Source organism: Bactrocera latifrons, unplaced genomic scaffold (assembly GCF_001853355.1).
Source record: "Bactrocera latifrons isolate USDA-ARS-PBARC rearing strain unplaced genomic scaffold, ASM185335v1 scaffold_85, whole genome shotgun sequence".
Classification (NCBI taxonomy): domain Eukaryota; kingdom Metazoa; phylum Arthropoda; class Insecta; order Diptera; family Tephritidae; genus Bactrocera; species Bactrocera latifrons.
The window spans coordinates 431,414-445,779 of NW_017537545.1; the positions used below are offsets into that span (position 1 = coordinate 431,414).

A 14,366-nucleotide genomic window follows, 5' to 3' on the forward strand; every position below is an offset into this window, starting at 1 on the left:
ATTATTGTAAGTAAATGGGCACTTAGCTAACGATAGTTATCGCTATTAGCGTTTGTATGCACGGCTGTGTATTTCCGTGTAATTAATTTGCGACGTAAGTGGACCGCGCATAAGACGCCACTCAGTGACGCAGTTGGCGACAGCGAAGTGGAAGCGGCAAACTATATGGAGAGATATCTATCTCTATTTATACATGTGCTGTCGTTGATCTCAAAAGCCGAAACATCGCGTGCGGCGCTTAGCGCTTTACAAGCGTCTAACTTTTCAATTTCACAGAGTTTTCACGTTACGTTCGTAACGCGCTGGACTGCGCGAGAACAACAAGCAATTTTATGTAGATTTTGAACGAGTGTGTAGTTACAGGTAGCCGATCAGCCGGTAGGCTTGACGGCAAACGACAACTGACCGCACAAAGCTTGCGAACGGAGCTCGATAGAGTTTAGTAATTTGTAGTCACGCGTGTGAGCCATACGCTGCGCATCGCAGGGTTGCTGTGCTGTACAACTTTCGCGTTTATTTCAAATAAAGTTGTAAGTAGTAACAGCGCGTTTTTTTTATTCGAATAATAGTGGTTTAGTGGAAAGCAAGTTTTATTAAAACACGCAGATTGCAGTGCGGCGGAAAAGCGTTCATTTGTGCGCATATCCAAAGCTTACAACAACTGCGCTGGCATATGTAGGGACATCTGTGTGCGCTTGTGTCACGTGTGCTGTGGCGGTGTGTCGATGATTTTGCACCGCTTTACGCCTAACACTATTGTATTCCTTGGATGCAGTGAGGTTTTACTGTAATATTTTCCAGGAGCACACGGTTGCTGTGCATAAAATTTGCCGTTACATTCATGTGAAAATGCGAAACTTTGGCATAAATTATGCGGTGTGTGGTTGGCTGCAGTAGATTTAGCGCCAATCTAGTGGAAAATTGCTAAGCTTGAGCCGCTTTCTGCCAACGTTGGCAAAGTTTGTATATGTAGTAGTATGAAAATTTGCATACACCTACACACACACGCGCAGTGAATATAGCTAAAAAATTCACTCTGTTATTGATTTTTCACGCTGGCGTATGGCTGCTGCGCGTTGGGTGCACTTTTGTTTAGACTCGGGCTTGAAGCTGAGCACCGCGTTACCGACCCACTCTACACACCCGCAAACTTCTGTGTATTGTATAATAATAATGCGCTCGTACTTATCCAAGCTACAGAAATTCCGTAGCCAAAATATTTGGTTTGTTGTTTTTATTGTTGTTTTTTATTTTTGTTCTGTTCATAAAACTGCAAAAGTCGGCAGTGCTCAACGAGCTTCCAAAGATGAGATTTATATATAATGCAACATAATGAAAAGGCTAACAATTTGTTCTGTACGCGACGTTCAAGTCTGGTTGCGGATACTCAAAGCAACTAAGTTTGTTGCTGTTTTTGTCATAAAACTATAGCGAAGTTTTTGATTCAATGCTTAAAGTTTTCCGCATTTGAAAGTTAATTGAAGGGCAATTCGCTGGTGTTGAGTCAATGATCTGGTTTTGTGCGTGTGTGAGTGTGCGCGTGCACTCGGCATAAGCTCGGAACTAGCTTTGGTAAACAAAAGTAATAAACTGCCACAAGCCAACATAAAATGATGAACAATGTGTTAGACCTCTAAACATAAACAAATTACAAATGTTGTCAGAGCGAGATTTAGTTGCAGTTTAGATTGCAGTGTTTGAAAATTAAACTAAAAGAATAATGTTTTCATTATATCCCGAATATAGAATATTAAGTTCACCAGAAAAGGAAGAAGATGATTTATAGTAGATATGTATATATCAGCATGACGAGAAGAGTGACGGTTGATCTATGTCGAGGTTCTTTACTTTTTTAAAGAAAACACTGAAATTTCTGATTTAATGGAGAACGTTTACAATCATTAGAAATAACTTTATTAGGGTTTTAGTTTTTGAAGATTTTCTCTTTCAAATGATGGCCGCGGCTACGCCTTAGATGGGCTATCCATTGAGTTCAATTTTCAATGACTCGGTCGAGCATTTCACACGTGCTTGTAGACAATTAGACAAAACGTGAAATTATCTGCTAACCAAAGTGTTGGTTATGTTCTTTTACATTTTTAAGAAATATGGACCATTGATTGAACGGCCCACAAACTACACGAAACCGTTGTTTTTTCTGGTTGAAATGGCAGCTCTTGAATTTCTTCCAGGTGCTCTTCGTTCCAAATACTTTAATTTTGCTATTTTACATACCCATTGAGCTAAAAATGGGCCTCATCTCTGAACAAAATTTGGCTCAAAAACATCGGATCTTCTTGGACCTTTAAAAGAGCCCAGAGCGTGAAGCGATATCGCCAGGAAAGGTCGAGCTGCTTCAGCTCTTGTACAAGCTATATTTTTTTACGTGTTCTATTTAACGCCAAGTCGTTTAATAAGCCAATCCGAGTTGCTGCGAATGGCGCTGAAACACATTCCTTACAGAAAGTAAATTTTCGTAATAAAGCTGGACAATTTGTAAACGTTGTTCGGGCGTAAGTCCATGCCAAACAATACAGACTGAACAAAAATAAGATGACAGCTTGATACGATGCACGCATGATTTGCTTGTCAAAAAACAAAAAAAAAAAAAAAAAAAAAACTATTGAAAAAACTACGTCTACTTGGACCATTTTAAATTGAATCACTCAAATCGCTTAAGACGAAGTAATCTTCAGACCATTCAAGAGATTATCTGTGAAAAACTGTTAACAGACGATTTATTATTGGCATAATCAATCTAAGTAAAGTTGCTTTCAAGTTCACTTTCAAAGGAGTCGTTAATCTGAATTAAATATTAGTTGCCGCCTCTTGACAATTTTTTTTCTCAAGCGAAGATTATTTTATCTTAACGAAAACTGGTGACTGTCCCATTGGCACTCAAGCGGTGAGGCTAAATATTTTGTAGGACGCAAGTTCCCAAAGTAGCAAGGAAGATGATGAGATATCCAGATATTATATCCTTCACTTTTGCAAGACCAGGGCTTAAGCAACAAGTTAGCTATATTTTCTAAAAACCCGGCGAAGTGGATGGTATAGATATGTGCCGTCTCAATAAATTTGTGACTGATTCATACTTGGAAGATGTAAGCATCACAATGGACAGTCACCTCTAACAGCACAAGTGGGAGTTTTATGACTTCACGAGAAATCAGTCTATTCACTTAACCTAACCTAATTGAAGATCATGCTGATTATGATCCGCCCTACCTCCCTCTTACTCATAACTTAAAAGTGGTAAAGTTATGCTGTGAAAGTTAGCTATATTAAATATAATTACTCACTAACAAAATATAAACGGATTGTCACAAAAATGTAACATATTTACTTACAGCTATAATAAATATTATGTGCTAATTGAAGAGAATACACAAATAGTACAATTATACTGAGTCTTCCAACTATACGCTCGTTTATGTTATTGCCACTGTGAGCAATAGTGCCTGGTGTCTACGTGTTGTTGGTGAAACCAGCTTGTTTACACATACCTGTGCTCTAGTTTGATTTAGTTCATGAAATCAATCGTCACTTCAAGCGCTAGAAAGTTTTGTTGTTTTAAAGTTAAGTCGAAAGTAATGGAGAATTGAGTGAGTTTTGCAAAAATAGATATGCAAATGAATGCCAATTGTATATAACTTATATAACAATAAAATCGACATGATTCTTTAAATACTTGAAAGAGAACGGTTTGAAACCATATGTGGCTAATTTGTCGTTTAAAAGCAATAAGACCGAAATTGCAGGAATGATCTCTTGCACATTAATTTTGGCATTGGCGTTCGGTGAACGCTTCTTATCCTTACACATTACTTAATTTTCGCCTTTCTTTAGCTGCATTTTTACCATTTTCAAAGTAAAAAAGTGAAATATGCCAAATATGCTGTTTGTGAACTTCCATCTTTCAAAAATTTTAAGAATTTCTATTAAAACCAGTCTTAATATATCAGCTGTTTAACGGTAAAGTGGTTAAATGTGAAGTTGTTTGCAATCCCATCCAATTAGGTCAGCTGATAACAAACGAACATACATAGTGAACGACCCAATATATACTGACTACTAGTCAGCCAGGGTTCCTGTATCAGGCCGATATCGGCTCCGTCTTCTTCCAGACGAAAGAGTAATTAGCGGAGGCCGCCTTCGCGTGTTGGCGTTTAATCTGGAGGAATTTTATCCTTCATTCCGCCGCTACTCTCTTCCATTCTTCGTGGGAGATAGCTTTTAGCGATTTCGCTAAAGGTTGGCGTAGGCCCCGTTCGCGGTTTCTTACCAAGAGAGGTTTTTCCCTCTTACGACCTTTGCCGCTTAATCGCTGGTTCAGGTGTGTTCGCGTCTGGTCGTGCCCTATCGCTGTTGCACAGCACCTCTTGGCCCACTCGAGTGTATTAGCATGCTACTCAGATACCTCTGTTCTGGCGGCCAGTAATTACCTCCCTTAAAAAAATAAATAAAAATGTCATGTAAATTAAATCTGCCGCAGGCAATAATAGTTTCTGATTACCATAAATTCACATATTTATGAATTTGCATTATTCCAAGTGCTATTTAAACACATACATACATATTTATATATACAGTTGCATACATGAGTATATAGTATTGTAGAACAAATAAATGTTAGTGCATGAATGTCTTTGCAACCGCAGCGATGCTGAGTATTTTTCATGCAATAACAAAGTGAAATTACACCGGATGCAGTATTTTATCGAGCAATCCTTTTTATTTTGTGTATTACGGTTGACATCAGGCGTCCGAATTATGTTTGCTTGAGGCCTTTTCTAGGTCATTTCATTGGCAGCGAGCAAGGCATGTGCTCAGATCGTTGGCGTCTGTGCAGAAAAATAAGCTTACACAAAGCATACACGAACTCATGAATAAAAACATATGTACATACACACATGCGGAAATGTATCAATGTAGGCACTGGGCACTTCTGTTCAAAATTTATGTATTTTATGGGCAATTCTTTAACGCACCGCAGGAAACCGAATGTCGGAAAGTATACGTAGTGTTCATACTATAAAACTGACAATTGTTTCAGTTCTTCAGTTTTGTTTTGGTATTGGATGCAACCAAATTTTCTCAAGCACGAGTTGTGAGCAGGGAAGTTTTTACTAATTTCACGGGTTTCGTTTTTAAGTGTTTAGTGTTTTTCAACAGGAAAAAGTAGAGAATAATAAAAAGAAATATTTTTATTACAAAGGTCTTTTAGGATCTCAGAATGACAAGGAATATTAATGTGAAATATCATTTCACCAAAATCAGAAATTAGGATGAGTTCTGAACCAAAAGTTGAGCGGTGTTATGAAAGTAATATACGGTGGTTGTCCAATACAACAAACTTTCAATATAAAGAATTTTCGATTTAAAGAACCATCAAAATTATCTTATTGAAGTTAATGTATTATGAACGCAAAGTAAGATGTATAAGTAATACCAAAAATTACTTTGATGTAATATAGGTAATTCTGTTGTAATTGTCGCCAAGATTTTGACAGTCTCCAGATCGTGATAATTTTCCTGATTCACATCGGTGCATTATCATGGGGCAAAAACCAACCTTTTTCTTAGGGTGAATAGGAAGGAGCCCAGTGGTCAGGTGTACGATCTGTCGGGGCCGTAAAAAGGAGGATATCACCTCTCTTCGCGCCGGTGACACTCTGTTATTGTCGTGAAGAGAGTGTGCCGGGGTTCAGTTAGGTGTGTTTTTTCCCAGGTCGGAGGTGGGATACGTCTTTTGCCTGGATGTGCAAAGCTTGTGGAGTTCATTCCGGAATATCTGGAGGTCATTTATAATTAGTAGTAAATAGTTTCTAAGCGAGTCGGAAAAAAGTTATGGTGGAGCGGCTTCAGAAGCTAACGTGTGGTATGTGGTCGGACAGGCAGTATCGGTTTAGAAAGAAAGATAATGTCAACAAATATGTCAAGGTCTTCTGGGTGGCGTTTGACTACCGAAACTGCGAGTGATGCAACGACTAGAGTAGCTTGATCGTCCGGAAATTACTCTTTCACGGAGTTTAGTTTTCGGACAGAAAGGCCTCTCTAATCGGCATGAATGGGAGTGTGTTCATCTGTGATCCATATATCTGGAGCCACGATAGTCATAGAGTGCCAAAAACTCTTCTCAGCGTTGTATGACGCTGGCCTGTTTACTGTATGTTGCACCGACTCAACGGATGCTATGCAGGAGCATCCCCTCTTGACCTGGTTGCCTTACAGCCTGCTATTCCATTCAGGTTAAGAAGGAGCTTCAGATCGTCATTGCTGCGGAATGACTGGATTTCCTATAATGAGTTTGAGAGGGAGGGATATCTAGGAAGGAGGAGGCTTGTAGATGATAGACAAGACCGTTGGAACAATAGCCCTAACAAGTACCCACGTTAAACACACACCGGATGTACACGGTATGTACATATGTCCGTCTGTATATATACGCGCACTAGTCCCTCGGTTTTTGAGATATGGACCTGAAAACTTGCATACGTTCTTCAAGACGTGGCTCATTTGTTTGCACTGTCCATATCAGACCATTACAGCATATAGCAGCCATACGAATCGTACGATCACAATTAAGTTTTCGAGTCGAGGAAAATTTTTATTTTTATTGATGGTATATTTTAATGTTTTTTGTTGTAATTACTAGAAAACCTGCAGCATCAATAATTTTAGCTTTAGTTACGCCTGTAAACGTTGTTTTGTAAATCGTTCTATTGAAAGCCTCAATAGAGTGCAATTAGGTATTTTATAGCAACACAATAATGCGAAACAATAAGAAAACCTATAAATCGCAAGTTCTTAAAAACGACTGAAACGTAACATAGTTTCACCTTCGTTGCGTGCATTCATGCCCCAAACGGGCACGAACGAACAATGCGCAGCGCCAAAACCCACTCCCCACTGCCGTCTTAATTCACAGTTTAGTCAAGCGTTGAATGATTTAAAAGAAAAAACATTATAGTTAGAAACACGGAGCTGTACGAGTAAAAGCGGTCCACACGCAAATCTCAAAAGCGTCGTTTCACAGACAGCGTTTGCGGCAGCGTTTATGGCAGGGTTTAATTGTCTGTTACTTTACGATATTTTTTGCCAACACACTTACTTGTCTATTGTCTAAGCGCCCCTATACATTTCCATTGCAGTTTGCGCTAAACTAGAAGCATTAACACACATACACACACACACACACACACTAACACACTTGCCATAATGACTTGCACAATGCGCTCAAAGAAATGCGAAATAATAACAATCACAAGAGCAATTACTGTCATCACTAATTGTGACGTTTTCCCCACAGATTAATCTGCGGCGGCGGCGGCGGCGGCGCCAGCAAGCATCATCATCACCACCATCATCACGGTGGCGGCGCAAGCGGCAGCGGCAACAGCAATACAAACGTATGTGAGGAGCTCGACTACGAGGCACTAAGCGCCGTCGAACAGAAGGTGCAACGCAACAATAGCATCAACGCCGGCAGCAGAGACGTGGGGGAGTTGCAACACCAGCAGCAGCGCGCTCATACACAGCTACACCGTCATCATCATCATCATCACGCGAGCGGCAGTGGCAGTGGTAGTGGCAGCGGCGGCGGCAATAACAATCACGATAACCTTCAATACCAAAGCACACAGCAGCAGCAACAACAACAGCCGGGCGCACACCCACAAAGCCCAACAGCAGCGGCGCAACCGCAGTCACGTGAGGCGGACGACTATTATGATAATCTGAAGCGCTTGGATGCGCTGACATTGGGACTTGTTGAACAATTACACCCTTGGCACAATGAGAAAAGCGATTTGGAGAGTTTGAATTCCGATTACTTTAAAAACTCGCTACATCAGAGTCACGAACTACAGCAGCAGCAGCTGGACTTTGAAGCGCTCGAAGAGGCGGTCAGCTTTTTGGCGAGCGAGAAACCACGCATATACCAGTCGCGACGGCAGCAGCGCGTATTGAGCGCCGCACAGCAGAAACTACAAAACGCAACCGATTCCTATCAGGAGAACAGTCAGAGCAGCGCATTTCCTGAGACCACAACTAGCAATTCGGACGATCAGACGGATAGTCCGTCACTGTCCGAGCAGGAGTACGATTTGAAGAAGATTGAGAAGATCTATAAGAAAACCGCAGCACTCGAGGCGGATGAGGACAGTTATGAGCTCATAAGTCTCACGACAACAACACGCACACGTTTGGAGACCACTGAAGACGAAGAGTATGAACACGAGGATAGTAGTTTTAATTGCAACGAACAGTTAGCTGACGCTACTGATTGCCTAGCGGTCTTTGCGGAAAGCGTTGAAAAAACCCAAGAGCACGAACCCATTAATGGCGTGTTAAAACGTACACGCGCCTTAAGCGAAAATCTCGAGAAACTCATTGCATACGACTCGGTTTATTTGTCGTCCGAGGAGAGTTCTGAAAGTACATTGATTGACGAAAAGCACCGCGGGACATACGAGCGCACAACACAAGTAACGGCACAGCTTGCAGAGGACACTGGCGACGCGGCGACTTTGCTGCACTTCTCCATCGAAGATATAATCTACGAACCGCACAACAAGCAACCGTTTAGTGGCAGTGAGCGCAGTGAATTTGACACGAGCCAACCGCCAACAGTTGGTGTTGCCTGTACGGCGACCATATTGACAGAGACGGATACGGCGGAAATTGCCACGCAAACAGCGAAGGAAAAGCAATTAGTTAGCATAGTGGAAACAGTAAATACGAAAATTGAAAAGATACCGCTAACGGCGCACATATTAGACGAGGAGCAGCAGTGTGCAACACGCGACTCGACGACATTATATACACAGATATTGAAAGTGGGTCATACGTCCGCACCGTGCGGTGTTACAAATCCTAGTGAAACTACGTCAACGTCAACGTCAACAACGACAACTACAACGACTGCTAAAGCTTTAGTGACAGCCGCAACCGGAGCACCGGCAACGACTACAGGTATAGTGAAGCCAGCCACAGGCGGCGCTTGCTTAGCTACACAACCCACGGTGGGCATTACATCCAGTGCAGCAAGTAAACCGAAAATCCTGTCAGTGGTCGAGAAACGTAAGTGGAAGCGCTACAACGACGCAACTACAACCGTCAACTTAGGTGTCAACAACAACGAAGCGGTAGTCCAGCCACGTGGCTGTGGTTTAGAGTCAAACACCAGCTCAGCTTTACCACCAATTGATTACCCACTTACATCGCTGAAGAAGCATCAGTCAACAAGCGTTGTCGACACACTTACGTGCACACCGTCGTACGCCACACAGCCGAGTGATAATCAATATCATAGTCTGCCGGATGTGAGTATAGGGCAGAGTTTGAAAGTGTCCGAGTCTATCGATGCAAAACTGAGATCTTCCTACAACGTACGCAAAGGCGAACTGAACGAGTGCTGCCGACGTGCAGAGGTTGGGCATACAAGCAGCAACAACATAAGCGCCAACAACAGCAGCAACGGTAAGGCGACACACCTACTGGAAAACGCGACTAACAAGTGCAAATTACAGCAACAACGTGAGGAAGTTGTAACTACTGAAGAAATTTACGACTCAATCAAGAGATTTGGTCGTGCACATCAGAAGGCGAGACAGAAGGAATATCAGGAATTTCACGAAGTGCATGTGGAAAAAGAGAAGAAACGCGAGGTGAAGGAGAAGCGTCTCAAAGTGCACGATAACGAAGCGTCTAAAGCGGATGTTGTGACAGATATACATACTACGACGACATACCCAGACAGTTTAGCGGAAGAAATTGACAGCGAGCCAGCAGTGGGTGAAGACGTAGCGGCAGCACAAGCGCTTGAAGTGCCACAAAGCGAAGTGGTTGAGGAAAATACTAGCGTTGATACTAATGTGGCAGATGATACTGATAGCAATATAACAGCCAACAGTTCACTGGATACCAGCGTGAGTGAGTATCAGGAGCAACCAAAGGACGCGCCCGACATAGAAGTTGAAAACTTCAGCAAACTAATTGAGAGGCGCGCAAAAGAAATCAAAGAGAAAGCTTGCAAACACACTTTAAGCGAAGGGCACGTTAAGAGCACGAATTACAGCACGCCAATACAACGCATAGAGTCACAACATAGAGAATTATACACGCAACAAGCTGATGATTATCAACTAAGCGCGGTGACAAGTCAATTTCGCATAATTGTGACGGATGCGCAAGACAATATCATCGAGGAAGACGCAATAGAAAACGACGACAGCTTAAATAGCGCAGATCAGGCTGAACTCTCGCCCTCAAATAAACCAGCTTATCAAAAGCTTAACCTGGCAACGGATGTAACGACAAGAAGACAGGAGAAAAGGGAAAAATCCCCAAAAGATAAAACGACAATTTTGAGCACGCACACGCGTGTAGCATCGCTGAAGCGTGTGCCTTCGAAGCCGAAACGGCAGCAACACCACGCCGCACAGCACCATCATTGCTGTCAACAGCAACATAATAAAGTCAAAAGCAATAATAGCAACAATATTGAAGCGAGCGTTTGGCGTAGTCAAATCGATAGCGACACAACAAACGCGCCGAGCAACGGCAACGTCAACAGTAGTGATAGCGGCAACGGCAGTGGCAGCATTAACCGCCGCCACGACAACAACAATTACTGCGAATCATCAATAAAATCTAAGGAGCATCGTGTGCTGAGCACACAGATCTACAAAGCACGTCCCATCAAGGTGCTCACAGCCAACGATTCCTTTCGTCGACGTAGCACTAAGGGCGCCGTAACGGCCGCAGGCAGTAAGATGTCACGACCACAAATTTTGCACGTTGTCGACAATAAACGGCGCGCTGACATACTTGGCACCGTCAAAAATGTACGAAACAATAATAACAGCAACAATAATTTCACTAAGGCCAAACGAACGGAGGAAGACGCTAAAGTAGAGAGTGAATATCTTAAAAAGGTCGACGCAGTGCGCAATTACTGGGCGAAATTGGCAAAAGAAGGCGATGAGCAGGCGACGGAATGCACGTTCTTAGACAAACAAGTAGGTGGCATACACGAAGACGAAGCTAAGGAGCGACCTAGTGAGCTTGCAGACTACCAGACGCCGAAATATGCAAACAAACAAGAAAATATTAATGAGCAAACGAAAATGAAGTTGGAAGCGGAAGCACAACAGTCACAGCAGTCACAGCAGTCGCAAAAACCGCAACCCGAACCGCGACATTTCATTTTGGGTCCACAAGCGCACGGATCCATACAAACACAAAGTCAAGGCACTCACCTCCATCAACAGCCAGTTAAGCCACTTAAGCCTAGCGCCAATCAAGATGAATTCTGTAGTTTTATGCCTTCCATCGAGATCGTAGAACTGGACGGCGACAAGAAGGCCACCATAGTTAGTACAGTGCCGCCGGATTCGGAAGATGCGGCCGCTTTGGTTAACGATGCCAACGGTGAACCACAGTTCGATCACATACGCTATAAGGTACTGAAATCGCAACAACTATTGCGCAGCAATATGGTGCCACGCAGCAAAAAGGAGGCACAATTCGATGGGCTCATACAATATTTGCAGGAGTACAGTTTCCAAGAGCTTTTGGCGAACAATAATGTCGTGATTGTGGAGCCAGTACGCACGAAAATCGAACGCCCACTCGCCGTAGCGGCAGCGCCAACGAATGTGGCGAACACAAAGCGACCGGCGCGAAAGCCCAATGAATGCAGTGGCAATGCGGCGTCCACAAATCAAGCTTTGGACAATGGCAATGATAGTAAATTGGAGCAGAAACCGAAAGAGCCGTTACCTATTAGTGAACTAAGCAATACACGTATAACGAACTCCAAAGAGAAAATAAGTAAAGAGTTTGGCGAGACTGGTGAACGAGCTGCTGCAGGTGGTGGTGGTATTAAGCGCCACTTCTTTTATCAGCCGGTGCGTGTCAATCGTGAACTATACGAGGAGGAGTTACCTAATCCGGACGTTGTACGCAATGTGCGCCGCTTTTTTGAGGAAAATGTGTTGCCCACACCGCGTGGTGGCTGTCTCTTATACACATCTAGATGTGTATAAGAGACAGCTATACGAGGAGGAGTTACCTAATCCGGACGTTGTACGCAATGTGCGCCGCTTTTTTGAGGAAAATGTGTTGCCCACACCGCGTGGTGGCATGCAGTTGCTGCATAGGCCGCCACCCGAGGAGGATACTTTTGTGGAACGTAGTGCGGCTACCCAACTGCCGAGTCCGCGTGCGAGGCGTACGCGCAAATACCGTTATCTGACTATAGACACATCCTATGGACACATGCCACCCCAGCATCAAAGCCATCAGTCGCAACAACAGCAACAGCTGTCGAAGCAGCAACCGCAAACTCAGATTGCTAACAAGAACGGCAGTCCGACCGCACGCAAATGGGATACGGCTAGCTTATCGAGCGGCATCTCCAGCGGTGATTTGTCGTCACCGTGTGAATGCAATGAAATGGACGCCACGTGCGCCGACAAGCCAGAGGCCGTCAATGAGGAGGTGCTAAAGGGCGTGCACGTGCAAGCGGTGGTGCAGCGACATAATAACAGGAATATGCGGCATACCGCAACGGAGCCTACTGATGTCAGTGCTAGTAGTGGGGTGCATGATTGTAATGGAATTTTGCAGTTACGGCCGCGTCCACGACCACGCAGTTGCATCGTGCGTGGCAATGAGGATACCACTTACCGTATCAGCGATATTTATGAGCAACATGCAAGTCAGCAGCAACAACGAAATTTCGCAAGAGATGATAAAAACAGCCGACTTATGACGGAGACGGCCACTGACGATGAGGATGCCGATGATGAAGACCTTGACGATGAGGTCTACGAATCGCATTATGTAAGCAATGTAAGTATTGTGTGTCGGCTGCCACAATTTAATGTTGAACACATACATTCATACATTCATACCTTTGCCATAATTCCATCTTAGTCAGCAGAAAGCGAGTGCTTTTCGCAAGGCGCTCGTAAAAGTAAGCAGCGGCCGCATAAGACACTGCCATTGGATTTATGACACGTTTATTTAACTCAATTAAGCTTACTTTATGCGATGTAGCCGCAACATTACGTGCCGCATATCTTTTTGTCTGTTTCCTCTTAATAAGACTTTTGCGCCTCATCAGCAAGAAAGCAAAAATTAATGGGCTTCGCAAACGTTGGTGACGAAGTGTCCAAAAGAGAATGCGAAAAATTCGCGGATTAAATATTTAATTCCATAGAGAGGCAATTTTAAGCATTTTCTTTATAAAGTATAATCCTTATTTTATTTGTTGTAGTATTGCTGCTATTTTTCTTTTGCAGTGGTTCTTTTTTAAGAATACTGACGGTTTTCTACCGTTACCTTCGAGCTGGTCTTAAACTTCGTTTTTATATAATTGATTATGTGTGACTTTTTATTTAGAAGATAGACCACTCAGCTACTTGTTGCTGTTGTAGTGATAGAAAGTACTCTCCAAATATTTTTGAATAAGGCTGCCGAGTCGTCAGTTCGCAGTTGGTTAAAAATTTAATACTCTTTCGGTTACGTACATCCGGATGCCGTAACAACACACTTCATCTCGATAATCTGTATGGTTTCTTGAAATTTCTAGGGGCAGAATAGGTATAATTGTTCAAAACACATGTTCCTGATTTATCGAGCGACTTAAATTTATTTCAAAATATCTACTTATCTCGGATGGTTCTGGTACCTAGTATAATAATTATAAGGTGCGTTCCAAAGTAAACAGGACTTTTTGAATCTTGCGCCCGCTGATGGCGCCATCTATATGTCGACTGGTGCGTTAGAATCTGCAATTTTTACCGATTGTCCAGTAAGAATTTCATCATATTTCATAGATTGGCAGTGAAGTTATTTTGTTTTAAGTGTCAATATGGTTGTGTTATCGGTGCTAAAATGAGCTTCGAACAAAGAGCCAACTGCCAACTGTACGAGTGGTTTCAACGTTTTCAAAGTTCTCGTGAGGTCGTAAATGTCGATCAACATGTGGGCAAATTAAAATCCGTGATCACCGGAAATTCCATTGAAACTGCGCATGATTTCATAAAAAATCAGCCGAATTCAACATTGAAATTCATGGAAATGGAATTGAAAATTTGGGCTTACGAAAGGTGTGTTCACGGTTTGTTCCACACAAATTGACTGACGACCAAAAATTCCTTAAAATCCAACATTCGAAGGACGATTATTTGAACATAAATAACATTTTAACCATGAACCCAGTGCGATTTCTTCCTTTTCGGAAAAATACATTTGGCCATGAAAGGATAGCGTTATGCGAACGTAGAGGTCATTCAAAAGGCTTGCACCGACATACTGGCGGCCCTACCGGCCAACGAGCTAAAACACTCGTT

The 14,366-nt window shown here is 42.8% G+C and overlaps 2 protein-coding genes across 6 annotated transcripts in view; one reads left to right on the plus strand and one right to left on the minus strand.

Annotated features, from left to right (window-relative positions):
* The window catches only part of LOC108977199 (calcium uniporter protein, mitochondrial), a 165,365-nt gene that overhangs the window by 81,931 nt on the left and 69,068 nt on the right, over nt 1–14,366 (minus strand). The gene's annotated exons all lie outside the window — the stretch shown is intronic.
* LOC108977198 overlaps nt 1–14,366 on the plus strand; it is a 90,412-nt gene that overhangs the window by 72,519 nt on the left and 3,527 nt on the right. For 4 of the 5 annotated variants that reach the window (XM_018946773.1, XM_018946772.1, XM_018946771.1 and 1 more), the window contains 2 exons: nt 7,313–12,018; nt 12,146–12,861. In XM_018946773.1, the coding sequence (XP_018802318.1) occupies nt 7,313–12,018; nt 12,146–12,861 (5,422 nt within the window). Of the gene's footprint in view, nt 1–7,312; nt 12,019–12,069; nt 12,862–14,366 lie in introns of all 5 variants that reach the window. The other variant, XM_018946774.1, reaches the window with a different exon arrangement.